At 46.9% G+C, this 21533-nt stretch overlaps 1 protein-coding gene across 5 annotated transcripts in view; it reads right to left on the bottom strand.

Moving 5' to 3' along the window:
• The window catches only part of Tpst1 (tyrosylprotein sulfotransferase 1), a 90618-nt gene that overhangs the window by 8476 nt on the left and 60609 nt on the right, over nt 1–21533 (bottom strand). The window contains exon 4 of one of the 5 annotated variants that reach the window (XM_047533840.1): nt 20401–20522. The exons of the other annotated variants lie outside the window; for them this stretch is intronic. Coding sequence (XP_047389796.1) covers nt 20442–20522 — 81 coding nt within the window. The 3' untranslated portion in view covers nt 20401–20441. Of the gene's footprint in view, nt 1–20400; nt 20523–21533 lie in introns of those variants that run through there. 5 annotated transcript variants of the gene reach the window in all.

Genomic DNA, 21533 nt, shown 5'->3' with positions numbered 1-21533 from the left:
TGTCTCTGTGCACCTGAGTCAGGCCTGACAGCGACCCACCAGGCTCATGGCCATCAATAAAAGTGACTAATTCTTTCTTAAGTGGAAGATGCCTGGGGTATTCTCCTTTCAGTATCCAGCAGGGAACAAAGGCCGATACTGGAAAAAGAGCCCTTTCCACCGACAAGCTCCTAAGCCACACTGCCCACACACAGTCAGGCCAGGGCCCCGGCTTCCCTGGGGAAACAACAGTCTTGGAGCTTCTGCTCTCACCAGCCCTCAGAGCTCTGTGGGGGCGGGAAGCAGGGAGGCAGCCCCACCCCCACCCCAGCCTCTACGCTGGAGAGCTGCCTCCTCTGCATGTGGTAGATTAGGAGGCCGGGGTCCAATCTCCAGCCCTGCAAAACAGTGGTAGCCCCGTCTTCTCACAGAACAAACCTCTTCAGAGCATCTTCCCTTTACAGAGAAACCGAGCAGAGCGCGGAGTCCTTGTGGACGTCCGCCCCTTCCCGCTCCCCTACTTTTACATCTTATGCCACGGCAGCATATTTGTTATGATTAATGGACCAGCGTGGAAATACTGTTATTGGCTACTGTCCCTGGTTAATAGCAGGGCTTGCTCTTTATGTTGTATTTCTGATTTTTTTTTTTTGTACCAGGGATTGAACCCAGGGTCCCTTAACCACTGAGCCACATCCCCAGCCCTTTTAAAGTTGTATTTAGAGACAGGGTCTTGCTGAGTTGCTTAGAGCCTTGCTAAGTTGCTGAGGCTGGGCTTTGAACTTGCGATCTTCCTGCCTCAGCCTCCCAAGCCACTGGGATTACAGCCATGTGCCACCATGCCTGGCTCATCTGATGAGTTTTGACAAATGCTAAAGGACATGTATCTGCCATTACAATATATCTTAAATATTTTCATTAGTACATAGCAGTTATACATAATGTCAGGGTTCATTTTGACATAATTATACATGCACAGACTATAACTTGCTATAATTCAGTCCCCAATACTTCCTTCCCTCCCCTTCCTCTGCCTCTATTCCTTTTCCTCTACTCAACTTTCTTTTATTTATGTTAAATTAGTGCATCATGAATATAAAGGTGAAATTCACTCTGTATATATTGGAAATTCACTCTGTGTACATTGGACAGTCCGGTCAGATTCACTGCAGGTTCCTCTCTTCTCCCACCCAGCTCCCTCCCCCTCGAACCCCCTCCTCCACTGACCTCAACTCTATTTTCATGGGATCCCCCACCCCAGGCCTTTCCTCTGACTTTGCCCTAACTTCCACATACAAGAGAAAACATTGAACCCTTGACTTTCTGAGCTTGGCTCATTTCACTCACCGTGATGTTCTCCAGTTCCATCCATTTACCAGCAAACACCATTGCTCTTTATGGCTGAGTAGAACTCCATTGTGTATACATGCCAGATTTTCTCAATGCATTTGTCTGTTGATGGACATCTGGGCTGGTTCCATTACTTGGTTATTGTAGGTTGTGCTGCTATCAACACTGATGTGTGTGTGTCCCTCAGTGTGGTGACTTCAGATCTTATGGATAAATACAGAGAAGTGGGACAGCTGGGTCTTATGGAGATTCTATTCCTAGTACTTTGGGGAATCCTCATACTGCTTTCCAGATTGCCTGTACTAATTTGCAGTCCCATCAGCAATGCTGTACGGACTAGTTCTAATGTCCTGAAGAGCCTATATTCCACCTATTCACCTCTCCCTACTGATCTTTTTACCATTTCCCTAGCTTTGCCCTTTCCAGAGTGTCACAGAGTTGGATTTAGATGGTGTGCAGCCTTTCAGATTGCTTTCTTTCACTTAGCAATATGCATTTGAAGTTCTTGGGTTTTTGTGACTTGATAGCTCTCTCCTTTCCTGAATACTATTCCAAACATCTGGATATACCAGTTTGACTATTGATTCACCTACTGAAAGACATCCTGGTTGCTTCCAAGTTTTAGTGATGGCGAATGAAGCTGTCATAAACATCTGTGTGTAGGTTTTATGTGAACATATACTTTCAGCTCCTTAGGGTTAACACCAAGGAGTGTGACTGCTGGATCACATGATAAGAGTATGTTTAGTTTTGCAGGAAACTGCCAAGCTCACTTCCAAGTGGCTGTGCCACCTTGCATTCCAGGAGTGACCAATGGGGAGTCCCTCTGACTGTTGGGCCGTGCCTGGCGTTGTCCGTGCTCTGGATCTGGGCCATGCTAACTGGGACGCAGGGGTGCCTCAGCACTGTTCCAGCTGCCGTTCCCTAATCACTATGCTGAGCACATTTTGTGTGCTTAGTTTCCATCTGTGTGTCTCTGGCAAAACTTCTCAGATGTCCTGGCCATTTTCCAATGGGGCTGTCCTATTATCTTGGAGCTTTAAGAGTTCTGTGTGTCTTCCAGAGGACAGTCCTTTATCACTTGGGTACTTGCAAAACTGTTTCCCAGTCTGCAGTTTCTTTCATTCTCTTTGTGTTATTTTGTGCTTTTTCTGAAATTAACATAGCTTCTTCAACTTTCATCTATTAGTGTTATCACGGCATATTTTAAAGTCTCTATTTAAAGTGAGTTTCTTGTCAACAACACATAGATGAGTTCTGTGTCTCAATCCACTCTGTCTACGTCTATTACTTGGTGTGCTTAGGCCATTCACTTTGTGTGTGTGTGTGGCTGGGGATTGAACCCAGGGCCTTGTGCACGGGAGGCAGGCACTCTACCAACTGGATTATATCCCCAGCTCTAGGACATTCACTTTTAAAATGATTGCTGATGATGAATCAATAACTACTGTATTTACAACTATTCCCATTGGTGACTTTTTCTCTCTTCTTTTTCCCTTTTTCACTCTTTTTCTGTCTTCTTTGGTTTTGCTTGAGCAGTTCATGATTCCATTTTCTCTCCTCTTTAAGTATATTAAGTATATTTCTCTTCAAAAAATCCTGCGTTGTTGCCCTGGAGTTTACAATATCCATACACAACTCACCTCTGTCCCCTTCCAAACGACACTGCACTGCCCGCGAGTGGTGAAGCATCTCAGCACTGCACTCCCGGCTTCTCCTGCCCCCACAACACTGCTGGCCTTCACTCACTGTCCTGAGCTACAGTCACACAGGCGCCACTGCTGCTACGATTCTGAACAGGCTGTCATCTGTCAGATGAGCTAAGAGGCAGAAAACGACCGCTCTGTATTCAACTTTGGTTCCTTCACCAGAGCTCTTCCTTGTTCAGTAGATCTGGGTTCTTACCTACATCACATTCCTCCTCTCTGAGGAACCTTGTAACTTGTCTCCCAGGTCTACTGTGACAATGAGACTCCATTACTGGCCTGAGAAAGCCCTTCTTCACTTTTGAACGGTGACTGCCAGATACTGAACTGAGCTGGGTGGTGTTCTCCTTCAGTCCTTTAGCTATTGCACCCTCTCTCCTTTTGCTTACCTGTTTTCCGTGAACTTACCCTTCTTCCTCAGTTAAGTGGTGCTTTTCTTAACTTCTAGGTTCTTTCAAGATTGTCTTTTTTTTTTTTTTTTTTTTTTTTTTTTGGTACCAGGGCTTGAACCCAGAGGTGCTCTGCCCCTGAGCCACATCCCAGCCCTTGGCATTTTGAGTCAGTCTTGCTAAGTTGCTTAGCACCTCAGTAAGTTGCTGAGGCTGGACTCTAACTTGTAATCCTCCCACCTCAGTTTCTTCAGTCGCTGGGATTACAGGTGTGCACAGATCGTCTTTGACTGTCTGTAGTTTTTAATATGACATGCTGTGGTATTTATCCTATTTGGTATCCTCTGAACTATGGGATCTGTGGTTTGATGTCTGTCTTAATTTTGGAATTAGGCAGTGTTTACTCTACTGAAGGTGCCAGAGGCTAAAACTTCCTTTAGTGTGCTTGCTTTGTATCTCTCTCGTTTCAGTTTCCCTAGAGACTCCTTAAACTAGGGCATAGGAACTGCAGGTCTTTCAGCCACTCACTGTTACGACAGGAGAGCCTACTGGTCTGCTAGCATACGTGCATGGGCCGGGTTGGAGGAGTATCCTAGCATCGTGGGATTATAGCACAGGTCTCTTAACCGTGCTGACTGGGTGGGACCCTCACCAGTGCTGCCCGGGTCCCTACCGCCTCCTTGGGTGAGACAGAAAGGCTCAGGGGGCTGGAGTTGGGTATTTGCCGCCTTCAGGTCAGCCATGCCCTAGTAAAGCCCTAGTAAAGCCCAAGTCAAGCCTGCCTGCGTGTGCCAGTCCATCTCGAGGGCAGTCCACTCTTCAGGAGTACTCTGAGCTTATTTCAAAATGTTCACTTTCCCCTCCCTGTCGGACACACTAGGGGGCTGTTCCCAGATCTTTACTAGAGGACACTGTGGGTCTGCTGTGTGATTCTTGACACTTGTCTTTCCCTTGGATTTGGGGGGCAGCGCTTTGCCCTGTGACTCAATTCTCTAAGTGATGTAAGACCCGACTTTCAGTTTGTAAGCCTTTCTTTCACTTCAGTTATCTGCAATCTCATGGCACTGTGCCTTGAATCGGGCTTATTTTCTTCCCTCAGTCTAGTGGAGATGCAGGCCTGCTGGGGTGTTTTGCTGTTGTGTGTGTGTGTGGTGTTGGGGATCAAACAACCAGGGCCTCACACATTCTAGGCAGGGGTTCCATCACTGAGCGTGGTCCCCACCCCACATCCTTCTGTTCTTTTATTAACTGATGATTTGCTCACGTTTTCTCTGCACCTTCTGGTTTAAGTTCCTGCACTGCTCACCCTTTCTAAGTCATCTCTTCGTCTTTTTCATTCCACTTTCTAGGCAACTTCTTCACCATGAGCTATTTTTGTTGTACTTTCTAAGATATTTCCTCAGCTTTATTTTTCCAATTCTTCTTCTGATTTTAATTTAGCTCTTACATTTTTAGTTTCCAAGTCTTCTGGTTCCGTTTTTATTTTTATTTATTTTTTTTTTCTTTTTTTTTTTTTTCTTTTTATTGTAAACAAATGGGATACATGTTGTTTCTCTATTTGTACATGGCGTAAAGGCATACCATTTGTGTAATCATAAATTTACATAGGGTAATGTTGTTTGATTCATTCTGCCATTTTTTCCCTTCCCCCCCTCCCCTCCCACCCTTCCCGGTTTTTATTTTTAAAAGCAGCGTCTTGTTCCTGTGAGCTAGCTTTCTTTCTCATGCATTCTTTGTGCTTCCTCTGAGGTCCTCTCGTCCGAGACACTGCTGAGGTCTGGAGTGTGTGGGCTGCGAGGAACTGAGGCCCACTGGTGTCTGTGATGGGGTGCTTCTCTGAGTGTCCTGTGGTAGTTCTCTTCTTGAGTCACTGAGCACCTAGAGAAGGGGCCATCATTTCCCACCAGAAGGAGGTGGGTGAAGGAGGGCACGGCTGGGCGCAGACAGACGCGGAGGTGGAAGCGGAGGTGAGCTCACTCACTAAGGCTCTGACTTTCACCCGAGTCAGGCCTCTGTTCAGTGTCCTCATTTTCTCTGGTTGGCTTCCTCCTGTGTGTGTGTGTGTGTGTGTGTGTGCGCGCGCGCGCACACGCGCGCTGGGGGTGCCAGGGTGACTCTTCCCATTTTTAGTTCAGTCCTCTTCTCCCTCCCCAGTTGATAATGCCAGATGTGTCTCACTCCTGGGCACCTGTGGGGTTGAGGGTGAGCTGACTACTGTGCGTCTCTTTGGCTGCACGCACCCGGCCTCTTTCCCCAGGTATTTAAGTCTGGCTATCCCCACTCGGCCAGGTCATCTAACACCCCACATCAGCTTTTTCCATCTCCATAGGTCTTATTTCGGAGGTAACAAAGAGTCTGGGTTCTCTTGCTTGGTGGTCTCTGCAAAGCTATACAGGAGAAGGAGAGGTGCTGCATCCAAAGGACCCAGTAGTACTCAGCCTTAGGAGCTGTGTTGGTAGGGTACTCTACCAGTGCATCCAGGCACGTGACCTGTGGCTGGGGTTCAAGGGCCTGCGGAGGCTGGAGACCACCACTGTGGCACTGCTAACTGGAAGGACACACTACTTCTAGGAAAGAAATTCTGTGTCATGTGATAGAAAAATCAGTGAGTGAGGCACCCAAGCCTCATGACCTTCAGGTCACTTGATCCTATGTAACCGATGAGAGCGAGGGAAGAAGACTGGGGTTCTATGCCACCCTTCCCTGCCCCAGGCGCTCCTATTCTGTGATTCTGAAAGAATTTCTGAGTCTAAGTATCTCAGAGACTGCTTTCCTCCCCTGCCTTTGACCACTCTAGAAGGGTTGCTGCTGCTTAATGAGTTACAGAGGTTATGTCAACTCCATCGATTCTCTTTTTTTTTTTGGTTGTAGATAGACATAAGACCTTTATTTTTATTTATTTCTATGTGATGCTGAGGACTGATCCCACTGCTGAGCTACAGTCCAGCCCCATCCGTCAATTCTCTTGCAGAGTAACACACTTACATAAGGCCAAAAGAAAAGCATAAAAAATATGAGTTCCACATATTTGACACTGATTTTTAGCTCTTATTTGTGCCATCAACAGTAACTTTCATATAATAGGATTTGGCTGGCCACAGATCACTTTCAAAGAAATGACTAAAGTAGAAAAGTGAGCAGTGTTCCTGTTTGGGGTTTGTAGACTGAAATCAGGGGTAATTAACTCTACTGTAAGTACAGCCTTCAACTGGAGATGACTTCAGTCCAGAGCTGGAGGAGGAAGGCATCTGTCTAGGCTGCCTGTGCAATTCTGCAATTCTGAAAACCTGAGGCAGACACTGCACGGGGTTGTAGGAGGAGGAGGAGCAGACCCACTAGACCCAATCCACTGCGCTGCTGCCCAGCCTCACCTGCAGTCAGTCAGAAGCAGATGCAAACCAAGTCTCACCAGCACTGCCCGCAGAGTGGGCACCCCTCCTCCACAGATCCCTTTCACCTCAGCCTCTGACCTGCCTGGCTTCAGCCAAAAGTAGCTCCACATCTCCAACGATGGAACAGGCCACAGAAGGTGGATGGAGCGAAGGCCCGAGGCGGCCACGCCCATGTCCTCCACAGGGGAGGAGAAGCACCATCTCTCCTTTTCTGTCGTATTAATACTTTTTAAACTGTGGTGGGAATGCTTAACATGAGATCTCACTTTTAACATTTTTTACGTATAAATAACTTTTCCTTACATTTGTTTTCCTGTTTTAGTTAGCTGATTATAGGTATTATAGATTATTTAAAAATTTTGAAACCAAATAATCAGGTTTTTTAAAAAACATAATTAATACAGAAACCCTGGGTGCCCCTCCTACAGAATATTTACCAAGTAAAGAATGCATAAAGGGGTAGTATATTTTAACCTATTTCTAAGATACACTTATTTTGCTAAAAATAATATACATTTTCTTTTTTATGTTTGCTCTGTGCCAATACAAAAAATAAAATTTTACCATCTTTAAAGATCTCTGCTGCCGGTTCCCAGGCCATTGGCCAAGACCAAGTGTGGACGGGCAGGGATGAGGCTCCCCTCCGGCCCCACCTCCCAACAGTTCTTGCGCAGGAGCTCTGTCCACACCTGTGCAGCGCCAGGCATCTCCTGCTCTTGTCTTTGCTTTTTCTCACATTCGCTTTTTTTTTTGTTGTTTTGTTTGTTTATTTTTAACCAGGGATTGAACTCAGGGGCAGTTGACCATGAGCCGCATCCTCAACCCTATTTTGTATTTTATTTAGAGATGGTCTCACTGAGTTGCTTAACGCCTCAAGTTGCCGAGGCTGGCTTTGAACTCACGAGCCTCCTATCTCCCGGCCACAGGGATTACAGGCGTGCACCACCACACCCAGCCCACACTCACATTTTTATTCCATGTCACCAACACCCTAGCACCTCTCCTTCATGACACACGATTAATTTTCTTTTGATGATAAAGTAAAATTTCATTAACTGAAATAATGATCAGCAATTTAGTCAAGAAGGCCAAGTATGTGATCGAACAGAGGAATTTCCACACTAAATTACTAAGATCTGGTCCTTTTGTTGGGACAACTCTATCCAGAAACTTGACTTTCCAGAATGACTCATTCCATAAGGGTTTCATAGAGCCGAGGTTTTACAAGCTATAAGAAAACCATCAGAAACATTAGGAGGCCAGTTCAGAACGTGGCTTGATTTTTATGGTGAACATTAACCTTTTTCTAAATCATTTCCATGCTAAAAAAGTTTGTGGCCATGTTTTGGAACCCATGTGCCCTGCTGTCTGCAGCAGGCAGCCTCCAAGATGGAGCCCCAGGAATCCCCGTCTTTGGCATTTGTGGCTGGATCCCTGGCTGCGTCTACACAACTAGAACATGGCAAAGTGGTGGGTCCTGCTTCCAAGACGAGTCAACCCAAGGTTTGTGTCAGTCCTGGGTACGCCCTCTTGCTCTGAGTAGGCAGCAGCACGGTTGGCACAGCAAAGGCCGAACACCTCCCTCCGCTGGCCAGCAAGGACTGGACAGAGGCTGATGGCCGGTCGCGTGAGTGAGCTGGAGAGCTGTGCCTTGAGACACCACAGCCGGCTGAGCTGTGCCCACCTCCCAGTCACAGAAACCATGGGGTGACACATCTGCAGTTTTAAGGGGTCTGTTATGTCTGTTATGCTTCAGCAGACAGACACGGGTCTCTGGGTGTCAGGAAGGAAGTCATGTGACAAAGGCCGGAGCTGAGGGAGGACTCTTGGGAGAGGCAGTCGGTGGCAGATGTACTTTAGGGAGAATGGCACTGAATAGAAACTGGGGTGGAGTCTTTGTTATGTAGTAGCCCAAGGTCCAGCCACTGTCTGTGCACACTTGTCAAAGGCAGAAGCCTGGTAAGATCTCCACGCATGTGCTAAAGGGTGGCTTCCTCCCGACGTGTACAGCAGACGGAAGAGGAGAAGCAGAGGAAGTCCAGCTAGAAGGATGCCAGGCAGCAGCAGGGCCCAGAGCACGCGGTCTCTCGGCCCGTGCACAGCGGGAGGCGGGCCATGCCATGTCTGCTGCCTCCTCACACCCTTCCTGCACTTGGCCTGTGGCCACTCAGCTCACCCACGTGACAGGGTCACGACCACATCTTGGGATCCTCAGTCCCGGTGAGGAGCCTCTGCCAGGCCAGCAAACAGGTCCCACCCAAGGCGGAGGAGGTGGGGTCCATGGGTCACTGTGCAGCCCACCACACGCGAGCAGCTGGCAGGAGCAGCATGCCTAGCCCCCTGCAGCTCACCAACGGGACTCGGCAAGCGGGGTGACAGTGCCAAGCACAGAACAGCCTTCAGATCTTAATGGAGCGGCTACCTGGGGCTTCCCATTCCCAGAGACAGATGTGTGGAGGGACCGTGTCACTGCGACTTCCCAGTAACTCAAGCACAGCAGCACAACACGAGGCCAACTGAGAAACCTCGTGCGCGCACACAGGGAGCGACAGAGGCAACAGGCCGAGCTGCGGCCACAACAAGGCAGGCGCTCCTCAGGAGGTGGGTGCTTGCCGTGCCACTCCTCAGTGCTCTCCATGTGAAAACGAGGAGTCGTGAGTTCAAAGCTCAGCACACAGACACCACCCGCACAGACACAGCCTACTGCAGCAACTCGGAGGCTCTCAGGACTTCCAGTCTCCACCCCACCACTTGGTTCCACTGCTGCAGGAAAAATGCAGTGGCACATCAAGTGTTGACCAGCAAATGCAGTGTGGGCTGATAAAATCTATGTGCTTGCACAACAGCCGGCAGGCCAGCTCTGGTCTGCAGGCTCTGCTCTGCTGAATCCCAATTTAACTAAAAACAATTCCTTCAAAATCAGACAACTTTAAGGAGTGTCCAGAAATACGTACAGATGACCACATGGTGTCCTAAGCACCACATCAGACGCTGGAAACTTCCAGATGCACTCTTGCCAGCAGCCCCCAGATCCCCCTTGTGCCAGGCAAGCGTCCTACCAACAGCTGGTCACCAAGCCCATGTGGTCTTCACTCCAAAGGTCAGTCTTATAACCAAAGATTGGAGTTCAAATTTCACTGTGAACTCAATCTGATTTATACTCTCCCTTCTTTCTGAAATTCACTGTAAACTCAAATTCTTTTTTTCTTCCTTTCAATTATTCGCAAGTGCAGGAATTGGATTAGTCCTACTTCTTGGTTCCTGACACACTGTCATCATAACTCCATGCAGGGCCTGCTGTTATTTATTTAGTAATGTAAGTCATTATGTTTAATGATGTAATGAGCATCCCCCTTGAGGAATTACAACTTGATAGTTTCAAATGCAGAGAAAACATGTAACTGCAGCCAGATATTATAATAAAGGAAGGGATCCAGATTTTGAAATTTACATCCTTAATCTCTCTGGGCTCTTGTGGCCCACTACAGACTCAGGATGTCCAAAACACATACTGTAAAACAGCTGATAACACAATTGTTTACATGTTCTCATCTGTCTGGAATTATTTTGGCACCTTTGCGAATCTCGGACTGGGCTCTGAGAAGTTCAACAGTCTCATCCAGTCTAGAAACAACAGAATAGATGTTGTTGATACTTAAGTAAAGAATAAAAAAAATGATCAGCTCAGAAGCATAAGAGTATACTCCAAAACATTTTAATGAAAAAGAAATATTTCAGCATGATGACTTTTGGGTGAAGTTAAACAAAATGGACTGAAATTGAATTGGACTGGAAAAGTATAGCAACTGTGAAACAGAAACCTCTTCCTACTGCAGAAAGCAGTGTATAGCATTAAGGTTTCGATTTTCCAGGGAAGGCTGGGCATTAGCCCTTCATAGACATTTCTGAAAAAGAAGACATAAAATGGCCAACTTATGAGCATATACAAAACTGCTCCACATCACTAGCTATCAAGCAAGTGCAAATCAAAACCAAAAGACTGAAGTATCAGAGCTGGCAAGGATGTGGAAAAGAGGGCACCCTGTGTGCTGCTGGAGGGAATGTCAATTAGCACCGCCATTATGGAAAGACACACGGAGATTCCTCAAAACTGGAAAGGCCCGGGGCTCTGATGGAGCCTGGCAGTGCGGTGCCCACGAAGGACACTGCTGAGCCCCGAGGGAGAAACCCCACCACCTGCAACGGCACTGAGGGCTGGGCGATGGCGGTGCTGCGTGAAAGAAGCCTGCGCAGAGACAAGGAACGCGTGCCATGCTCACGTCCCACCCTGGCCAGGAGCCACTGCTGCTCTCCTGGGTCTCTCCTTCAGCCTGCTTCATAAGAGAGAACTCGTCACATCGTGGCCAGGGTCTGTCTGTGTTCTGCCCCACCTCCCTGGTCTCGGGAGCTGTGGGCCCCGGTTCCGGGGTCGTGCCTGCAGGACTTGCCCACCCGTCTGTGCCCAACCTGCCCCTGCATGAGGCCCCTCCCCTTGCTCCATGACAGGTGCTTCCTGAGCGTCCCCCAGGACTCCTCTCCTTGAACCCGTCTGCTCTTCCTCAGCATCTTGTTATTGGTCAAACACAGAATTTAGGTTTCTATTTTTAGTTATGTTTTAGATATTTCCATAATCAAGAGAAAATAGCTTCTTACTCTAGCATTTAAAACTGAACTCCAGACAACTTTTTCTAATTGTAGAAATTTTAATAAAGGCATAACACGTAAGAGAAATGTGGAAACCAGGGCTGAATGAGCAATGAAGAAAAGAAATGAGAGACTAAAGGTAAGTCATACTTCAGATCCACCTAGTGCTGGTTGGAACGGTCCTACCATGCTGCAGAAACACAACTGAGATAACAAGAGTCAAGAAGGGACCCATCTCCAGGAGCCCACTGGGATGCGTCACAACCACGGTCAGGGCGGAACTGGGAACCAGGACTTCCAACAGTCAGACCCCTCTTGACCCCTGGCTCTCTTCTCCCAAGGGGCTGGTTTTACCTGAGGAACAGAATGCCTAGTTAAAGTAGCTCAAACACACAGGAAGTCCAGAGAGGAGGTGGAGGCCAAGCTGCAGCTAGGTTCACAGCTCTTCTCTTTTCTTCTCTCTGTCACCTCTGGTATGTCACAGAGTGGCTGCAACAGGGCCCATATGATGTCCTGCCACAGCAATGTTCAGAAGCAGGAAAAACGGGTAAACTCTCTTCATACAACTCTTTTGTTATCTGTGACAGTCAAGTCTCATTTGGAAAACTGTCCCATGGTCATCTGCCTGCAGGAAGTCCTAGGAAATGCAGAGGGTGTTCTGAGTTTCTTTCTTCTTACTGCTACTGTGCCTGACACCCTGTGACCCTGCCCCCAGAGGGACAACGCTTCTTCCCTTTGTTCCACTTCTGAAATCCCAGGAATGGATCCCCAGACCTGGAAGGACCCTTAGAGGGCAGGGCCATTGGCAACTCAAACCACCACTTCTGTCAAAGGCTGGCAATAATATACTCCAGAATCCCCTCCCCTGTGTGATGCCAGGGGGAGTTTCCTAATGAAGAAACCCACAGGAGACCCGAGTGGCAGAAATCAGGTCACTATTCTTGGAAGACCATGACAAACACACCAGCTTCCTTATAGGTAGAAATGAATAATTCAAAAGTGGCACATGGGAGCTGGCTGACTCGGCAGAGTGCTTGCCTAGCAGACCCTGGGGTTGATCCCCAGCCCACAAAAACAAGTAACTAAGTAAAAGTGCTAAGTGTGACAACAGCAGTTCAAGGCAAATGGGGCAAAACAATTTCTTAATTTATTTTGTGTAGTCACAGGTCCACAAAAGACAAGGCTTTGAGTAAAAAGTAACTGCCACACTATAAGCTCAAGTGCAAACAGCGTGAGAGAATACAGGAGTGTGGACCTGCTTCTGCGTGTGCTGGAGACAGAAAAAGAAGTGAGGAACTGAAGAGTCTAACTTGCTACCTCAGGTCCCAGAAGTGGTACCAGGAAGCCTAGGAATGCCCTGAACTGAACCCTATCACATACAGCCACTGGATCAAGAGTTCTGAAAACCAAGCCCAGAGAGCAGCCTACAGGTGGTTGAATACAACACTAGCTGAATTCACAGCCATGCAGTTCCTCATGTTAAGGTTAATCAAGCTCAAGATCTTGAACCCTTAAATTCTGCTGAGACTTAACACACAGTGGGCTACTTGGGGTTTTGGAAACAACAGACACCTCATTCACCAAGCGGTCCTAAGGGTGACATTCCAAGAAGGCCCAGAACAAGAGGAGACTGTGGAAGAGATCAGCTGCCTTGCGACTCCTTTGCCTCCAGGACCACCTCCGCCCCCCGCCCCCCCGGACTTGAGCGCAGAGCATCAACTCACTCCTAGAGACAGATCACTGTCCTGCTCTAAGCACCTCCCCAGAGGTCACTGTGCACTCAGCTGCTCATCATGGATGTCCAGCAGCATGTGACTGCATGTTTTGCCTGGAAGAAGAGATGGCTGGAGCTATGGGTCTACACTATTCGCAGGCAGTTGCTAATAGTTTGGGTAGAAAGTCAAAATACTTAAGAAAAAGAAGGTTGGAAAACTTGTGACAAGGAGATAATGGAAAACAGTCTGTTGAGGGGTTGGGATTGTGGCTCAGTGGTAGAGCACTTGTCTAGCACGTGTGAGGCACTGGGTTTGATCCTCAGCACCACATAAAAATAAATAAGTAAATAAAATAAAGGCGTTAAAAAAAAAGAGTCTGTTGATAAGGGGTCCTACCTAGGACACAGTGCAGGCGACTCATCAGGGGCTCTCAGTGACAAGGAACAAGAGACCACAAGGTCTCTTTTAAATCAGTCATTGCTGCCCTTGTTCAAAAGATTCAGGAGCACAGCGGTGGAAGCTGTTAACTGGCTGGCTCTAGAGCACAGCACGTAAGGTCTGGGACATCCAAGGGGAACGTGATCCAGCTAGCCCAGTAAACTAACACCCACAGAAATGGGTCATGCAACAGCAAATCAAGTGTCCCTGTCAGGGGAGGAGGTCAGCATGCTTTCAGCTTCTGCAGGACACGAAGAAGGAGACAGGAAGGAGATCAGTGTTAACATCTTTATTTGAAGGTTACATGTGGTTAAAACTGGTATATGTGTGAGCCAGGTGACAAAGCAATGGACAATGCTGGTGGTCAACTGGTACCACCGCTGCTGCTACCTAAGGCAGAAAACTGTCTTCCAGGACTGCCTTCCCTGCGGGCTGTGGGCCAGAGGTTCCCAGTGAGAGAAGCTTACCTGAGCTCTGAGAAGTGAAAACGAAGCAGGAGGGCTCTTCTCAGGAGACGGCAGGGCCAGTGGCAGTGGCCCCCAGACTTCCCCTGAGGATCCCACTTCTCCCCAGGGTGAGCTCGCCAGGCCTCCCTCCGGCTCCCACAGGCCGGGTCCTATGGCAGCCAGACCGTTTACAGGTCCTCACTGCAGACTCTGGCTTCCCACCACTGCAGAGCCTCAGGCTCACGCCACCAGTGCCTGTTTTCCTGAGTTTTCAAATATGACTGTGTCTAGTTCATTCTCTACTCCTCTTTTAAACAAAATGTCCAGTACACACTAAGAACTTTCAGCCTTCTGACAGCATTTCCCTAGTTCTCCCACACCGTGTGAACTTTAGTGTAGAAAGATAATGTTAATCAACATAGAAATAATTAGAATGGGTTGCTATTTATTAATATTAATAGTCGACATTCAGTCTCAAGCCCCCCACATCTATGATGCTTACAGGAACTCAGTCTTCTCTCAACTGTACCCATCTTCTGCAGGCCTGCCTCTGGGTAATGGCCAGTTCTCAGACAGAGGCCCTGAGAGCCGAGCTGTCGCCCCAGCTGTTGTATCTACAGGAGCCTCATGTCAGAACGCAGCTTTCTGCTGTGGATGCAGGGAAACCATCTTCCCAGATCTAAGGTTTCCTGAACATCCTCTTATACATCAAGCTGCGGCTGGGTCATGAACATGTTAAAAGGCCACGTGTTAAAGGCTTGGTTCCAGGGCAGTGTTATTGGGAGGTGGCAGAACCTTCAGGAGGAGGGAGATGGGGGGAGCCCTTAGGTCATTAAGGGCATGCCCTCCAAGGGAATGGTGAGGCCTGGTCTCCTCCTCCTTGCCTGGCTCCCAGCTGGTGCTGCACTTGTGTCTGCTCTACCACCGTCTCCCCCACTGCCGTCCACTTCCCACCAGAGGCCTAGGAACACTGGGGCCAACTGGGCTTGGCCTGGAATCTCCAAAACTGTGCGTCTAAATAAACCTGTTCCTTTACAAATTAATATATTATTAATTGTTATCTGGTATTACTTTTCTGATTAATTATCAGATATTTTGTTATAGTGACAGAAAGCTAACACAATCTACTAATTGTCAAGTATTCAGTCTGGCACTCAACATACAAAATTCTTGAGAAGTCTTTATTTTTAATAAATGTATACCTCTCATGAATTTAAAACACAAAAGCTAGTACACATTGACCTTATCTTAGAGATCATCTCACATCGTTATTTTTAAGACTACCCCATTCAGTTCAAGGACTAGACTCCTTTCTCCTCTTTGTGGTGCTGGAGAGTCAATACCGTGGGCCAGACTCTGCAGCTACTCTGACACACGCCGACATCCTCAGGTGAAGGCAGGTGTGGCAGCGTGGAAAAGCGTGGCTTGAAAAGTGGCAGCACATGCGGTAAGTGCAGGAACAGGACAGGCGGCCAGTACAGTCGCAGGCTCCACGCAAAGAAGATGCAATCGTGAGCTGACTCTCCAATGTAGCATGTGGGGCGAAGAGGGGACTAGAGGACAACACACAGGAAAGCAGGAAGGCACATGCATGTGGTGCAGAGCAGCGGTGGGAGGAGAGGCAGCTGCGTGGGGTGGCAGAGGAGTCCAGAGCGGAGGCTGGAGGCACTCCAGGGAGCTCTGTTCTGGGGAGAATGCAGGCCTCGGAAGACCACGGCTTTCATCAAAACAGTGGGGAAATACTGGAGGAACTCAACTATTTTTTCTTAGAGTCATAAGGAGCAGTGATGCAAAGAAATCTAAATGAATCAAATTTCAGAGAAGGACAGTTCTTGGGAATACTGAGCAAAGTATCTTTCTACCATGAGTGGCCAGCTGCCCAGAAGTGGGCAGAAAGGCAGGTTCACAGAGGTAAATATGTTTTACTGTGACAAAAAGAAATAAGTCAAGCTTTTAGCAACAGTGTGAACTGCTATGTAGATTAAAACCTGGAAGAGCCCCAAATATAAAACTAAATCTCGGCACCTGACAGCTGCACCCCAGGGAATTCTGCTGAGTATGTGCTGGTGGGAGCAGAGCTAGACACAGAGGATGCCCAAACTGGCATGGCACTTGGGTTCCAGGGCCCTGCTGCAGCTGGAAGAAGTGGAGGAAATTAACTTAAGTGCTGATCCAACGTCCTCCCAGCTGAAGTCTTCATAAAAATCAAAGGAATCAGGCCCTTATCTGTAGCACACAGGAGGGTTTGGACTAAAGGTCAAATCTCCATAACCTCATCGGAATGCAGGGGTAAACTGAAACGAAGGATGCTGTTTAGCTCCAGCTCAGTTGACTGCCAGGCTCCATTCCTCACCCTAGCTGCAGGAAGGAGGGAAGAACATGCTCTCTGGGGAAATAAGACAGACAATATTTCCTAGTTCATTTGCTATCTACTTTTATACAAAAGGTCCAGCATGAAAGCAAAGCTTCTAAGACAAGGAGCAGCAAGTAAGTATAACCCGTAGCTAAGAGAAAAGTTAATAGAGAGCCCCGCATGAAGCTTTTAAGACAGTTACTATGACAATGCTAACGAACGCAGAAAGAAGAAAGAATGAGGGAAGGGGTGGAAGAAGCTCAAGGACTGGAAAATAATCTGAAATGAAGAAATCACTGGAGGAGCTGAACAGCAGACTAGACACAGAAGGCAGGCTCAGATTCAAAGACAGGATGATGAAAAACTAATTGAAGTTGAGACCTGACACGAGACAGAAGAAGAAACAATCAGTCGACTCAGTACATTAGTGTTGAACTGCTGAAAATCAAACACAAAGGGAAAATCTTACATGTGTGTTTGTCAGCTTTTTGTTGCATGACAAAACACCTGAGAAAACCAATGTGGAGGAGGAAAGACTTGTTTTGGCTCCTGGTTTCAGAGGTTTCAGTCCAGGGTCAGCAGGCTCCGTCGCTTTTAAACCTGCGGCAAGGCAGAAACACCATGGCAGAGCATGCAGGGGGAAGCTGCTCCACTCACAGCAGCCAGGAAGGGCGGGGAGAGAAAGGGGTCAGGGATGAGAAACAGTCCTCACGAACTCACTCCCTTCAAGAGTCCCACTTCCAACAGTCCATCCAGCTATCGACTCATGGGTGGACCAACCCCTTGATGAGGTTAGCACTATCACAAGTGCATCACAGCCCCGAAGCCCCAGCTCTGACACTGCTGCCCTGGGGATCAAGCCCGCAACACATGAGCCTGTGGGAGACATTCCTTTGGGGGGATTCTTATCACAAGCATAGGACAGCAGTCAAAGAGAAGCAAAACCAAACAAAATAATTATTACATTCACAAGAACATCAGCTGACCTTGACGAGTTATAGAAAATGGTATTTTTATAAGACAGCTCCCCAAGAAAAACAAAAGGACAGTGTGGCTGGGGAGGCGGGGGAAATTAGTCAAACAGCAAACCTCTCCCAGTGCATCCTTTCCCAGTAACAATGGGCCCTGAGGGCCCATCCCTTACTGGGTTCAACCCCAGTCTCTCCACCAAAAGCAACCTTCACCCCTTCCCAACCCCAGTGGATCCTGAAGGAGACAAATACTGAAATGCTGGACCAGGACTTTTACCCCGCCCCATTGCAGATGAGTCCTAGAAGGAGAAAAGCAAGTATTGAAGCTCTAGGTAACAATGGGTCCCAGAAGAAGGAAGACAAGCAGTGAACACCGAATTTTTCCGTGGGACAATGAGTTTAGGACTTTTTACAACTGCCTTCCCAAGTTAAAATTTTAACCTGCACAACTAGGTCCCTGACTGTCCAAACTGCATGTCTGTAATCTCCAATGATTAATTCACCTTCACCATAAACCATAAAACCCAGACTCCTATAACCAGGGGCCATCTCCATACCCAGAAAATGAGCCTTTCCATGCCTGATAGATTGACTTTGCTGCAGAATAAAGGAAAGCTTGCTGATCTGAGATTTGCTTCTGGTCTCTGTCATTTGTGGTCCATGAGCTTACAGATCTCCCATCAAATAATAAATGTTACAAGTAAAATAATAAGGTTGGGGTTATATAGCTCAGTTGGTAGAGTGCTTGCCTTGCTTGCACAAGGCCCTGGGTTCAATCCCCAGCACCACACACACACAAAAAAAACTGTTTACATAGAATTCTATGTCCAGCAAAGATATTGTTCAATAATGAAGGATAAAGGCATTTTCAGCTTAAAAAAAAAAAAAGTTACTAGCCAGCATAATCCACTGTGAAAAGTCCCATGTGAAATCTGCATCTTCAGAAAAGAACAAAGGCAAATTGTGTCCCACAAAGCACAAGATACTATCTGGCTTTTTACAGAAAAGTTTTGCAGCTGTTTTTGTTCTAGAACAACCTTAATAAAAACAAGAAATTACAGATAAAAGGAGATAATATCCAAGAAAAGATAAAAGGAAATAATCTAAAAAATTTTAGATTAACCCAAAAGAAGTCAGAAAAAGAAAACAAAGGAACAAAGACGAATGGTCCCAATAAGCAACAGACAGTAGGCAGCGATTCAGGCCCAGCCAGGTGAGGAAGGACACGGGGTGCGAGGGCAGCTGCAGGACCAAGTCAACAGAGAATCTAAATGCAAAGACTCACTGGGAAATGCCTTTTCACAGGCACACAGAGTGCCCTCCAGCTCTGCCTGCCAAGGAACAAGTCTGACAGTAAGTTTCACCGTGGACACTGAACGAGAGGCTCTTGAGAGCATCCAGGAGGACTCATAGAAGCAGCTGGATTGCGCACCTGGGGCCTAAAGGGAAACAGAGCCACACAAGAGGACAAGCTGCATGGAGGAGACTACAGGATGCAGAAGTCCTAATCTGATAGGCTTCTGGGACATCTATGAGTCCATTCAAACTAGGTAGAATTCTGTGCAAGATGTGTCCACATTTCCGAGGTAGGGATCCACAGGTTTCATTAGGTTCTAAAATAAATTCCTCAATGTAAAAAGCCTAAGAACCAATGGAGGAGGAAGAGGCTGAGGAGAACTAGAGGGCACTATTTGTTACACTGTGCAGCAACTCTGGGATCAGACTATGGTGGGAACAGGCATGGGAGGTGTCAGCAGTTCACCTCTAGCACACCAAGTGAGTCACACTGCCGCAGAACACATGGCTTTCTATTCAAAACTGGCAATGTGTCCCTGAAAGGAGCTGACTCAGACATCATTACTGTTGGACTCCCCAGAGCAGTATGAAAACAGTACTTGTAGCCTGGAGACTGAGATTCTATATTCCTAATCCAAATGTGAGTTTTCTCCTACCCCCACCCCCTAAATCAGGGAACACTTCCCCAGTCACCTTCCTTCTCTGGAGCCCACCTCTGACAATCAAGTCTCTTTGCAAGCAGGACTTCACGAAGACCCACAGCCAGCAATGTGCATGAGCATTTGAGTTGCCAGAGGTAGAAGAGAGCTCTAAAGACACACAGGACTTGGTTAAAGAGACCCAAGTGTAAGAACACCTATGCACCCAACCTCAAAGCACAGAGCAGCTTGTGGGCATTACTACAGAGGACTTGAAATGCAAGTGCACTTCACGCTTTACCTTTTCTTCCTCAAAATTATTTGTCAGTTAAGAGGCAGTCAGAGACAAAAAAGAAGGAAAGAAAAAGTGTTTTTTCAGTGTGATGTGAAATCCTTCCAAAAGTCACAAGTGTGAGAAACCCATTCTTAGCCACATGGGCTCAAACCAGAGCACGCTTTCTGAACTGCCATTCAGGAGAGCCAAGAGCAGTATAGCCAAGTCAGTGGCGGTAGGGAACCCACACTGGCTACCGTTCTGGGAAACCTCACAACGCCGCCACGTAGCCATGTTCATATAACCTTGTTCATATAACCCTCCAGCAGTGTGCACAAGAAAGTTACAAATTACCAGTTACAAAGAAGCTATCAAGGACTATGAAAGCAGGGTGCGAGACTGATGTCTGCTTCATTTTTGGCAAATTGTAGTTCACAAAATTTTAAATTACATAAAACATTTTAAAAGTTAAGAGGCAGTACATGAAAGAATATATGCACAAGCTAATAGCTGGAAAATGTTCAATCATTTTAGTCAATGAAACCTATTAAAATTAGCAAAAATCTAAAATAGAATCACTTCTATTATGCTGGCAATCTGAAATGGTTTTTTTTAAGTCAATATATATCTAGCACCCTAAAAAAAATCACAGATGCTTGGACCTCCCACTTTTATTAGTCTAACTGTAAAGAAAAGCCACAATTTGGTGTTGGGAAGAAGTTCAGTACAGCACAATCTGTCCAAGAGAAAACCACACAAAAGAAGAATGGCAGGATGAACCACAGGACAGCCACCACTCGTTCACTTACTACTGTCTCAGAAGGGTTAGGATGGCTTCTGTCACGGCACATTACATTCTGCTCAAAAAGCAGGCACACAGTGGGAAAAAGCCCGTCAGTCCTAGCAGGAAAAGGCTGGACAGAACTTGTGCCTGCGTAAAAGAAGAGATATATCTTAAGATCTTACCTTTGTTTAATAAAGTGCAGAGGGCAGGGAATATACTGAAATATTAAGAGTAGAATGTATCTAGGTGGCAATAGTATAGGTAATTTTCATTCTTCTACTATTTTGATTTTATATAATGAAATATATACATATATATATATATATTTAAATATATATATACTTGGAGAGGTATTGGGGATTGAACCCAGGGGCTCTTTACTACTGAGCCACAAGATTAGCCCTTTTTATTTTTTATTTTGAGACAGGGTCTCACTAAGTTGCCCAGGCTGGCTTAAACTTGTGATCCTCCTGCCTCAGTCTCCTGAGTCACTGGGATTACAGGCTACTGCCACTGTTCCCAGCTTGGACTTAAATTTTCATATTAAAAATGTTTTTACGTAAGAAAAGCATAAAAAGGATAGAGATTGCTTAAAAAATAAGAAGCTTATCTTCATATTTGATGGTTTAACAGACACCCCTCCCTACTTTGCTCCAAGGGAGCAAAGCGAGGTCCAAGAGCAAGGGATTCCCAGCGCATCCACCTCGGGAAATACATTTCACTCTCATCAAGCCTGCAGCCAAGAGTACCAAAGGAAGACAAAGTGAGGTGCTGATAGGTCACAAGGCTGTGGGGTGCAGGTCACTGACATACACAAGGGATCAGGGGGCAGCCCTGGAGGTGGACGGCAACAGGAGCTGGCATAGAAGTGCTTACCTGTGGCACACACCCCAGAGGCTGCTGAGATGCAGAGAGAGGTTAGGATGGCCCACCACATGGACAGTGGCTAAAAAGAAAGGATGAGGTCTGATTCCAAGAGACTTCCCTTGGCAGCAGTTCATTCAGATGAGCCCTTTCTGGAACAGGGTTTTGTAAAAATGCGAGCCTGACTTATACAAAGAAAAACTCCTGGCTCTCCTGGCTGCTCCATGGAGTGAAACCAAGAAGGCAGACAGGCAGCTTCTCAGCAAGGTGAGCGGACAAAAAAAAAAGCAGGAG

Source organism: Sciurus carolinensis, chromosome 18, assembly GCF_902686445.1.
Source record: "Sciurus carolinensis chromosome 18, mSciCar1.2, whole genome shotgun sequence".
In the NCBI taxonomy this organism is placed as follows: Eukaryota; Metazoa; Chordata; class Mammalia; order Rodentia; family Sciuridae; genus Sciurus; species Sciurus carolinensis.
This window is presented reverse-complemented; position numbering and strand designations above follow the sequence as displayed.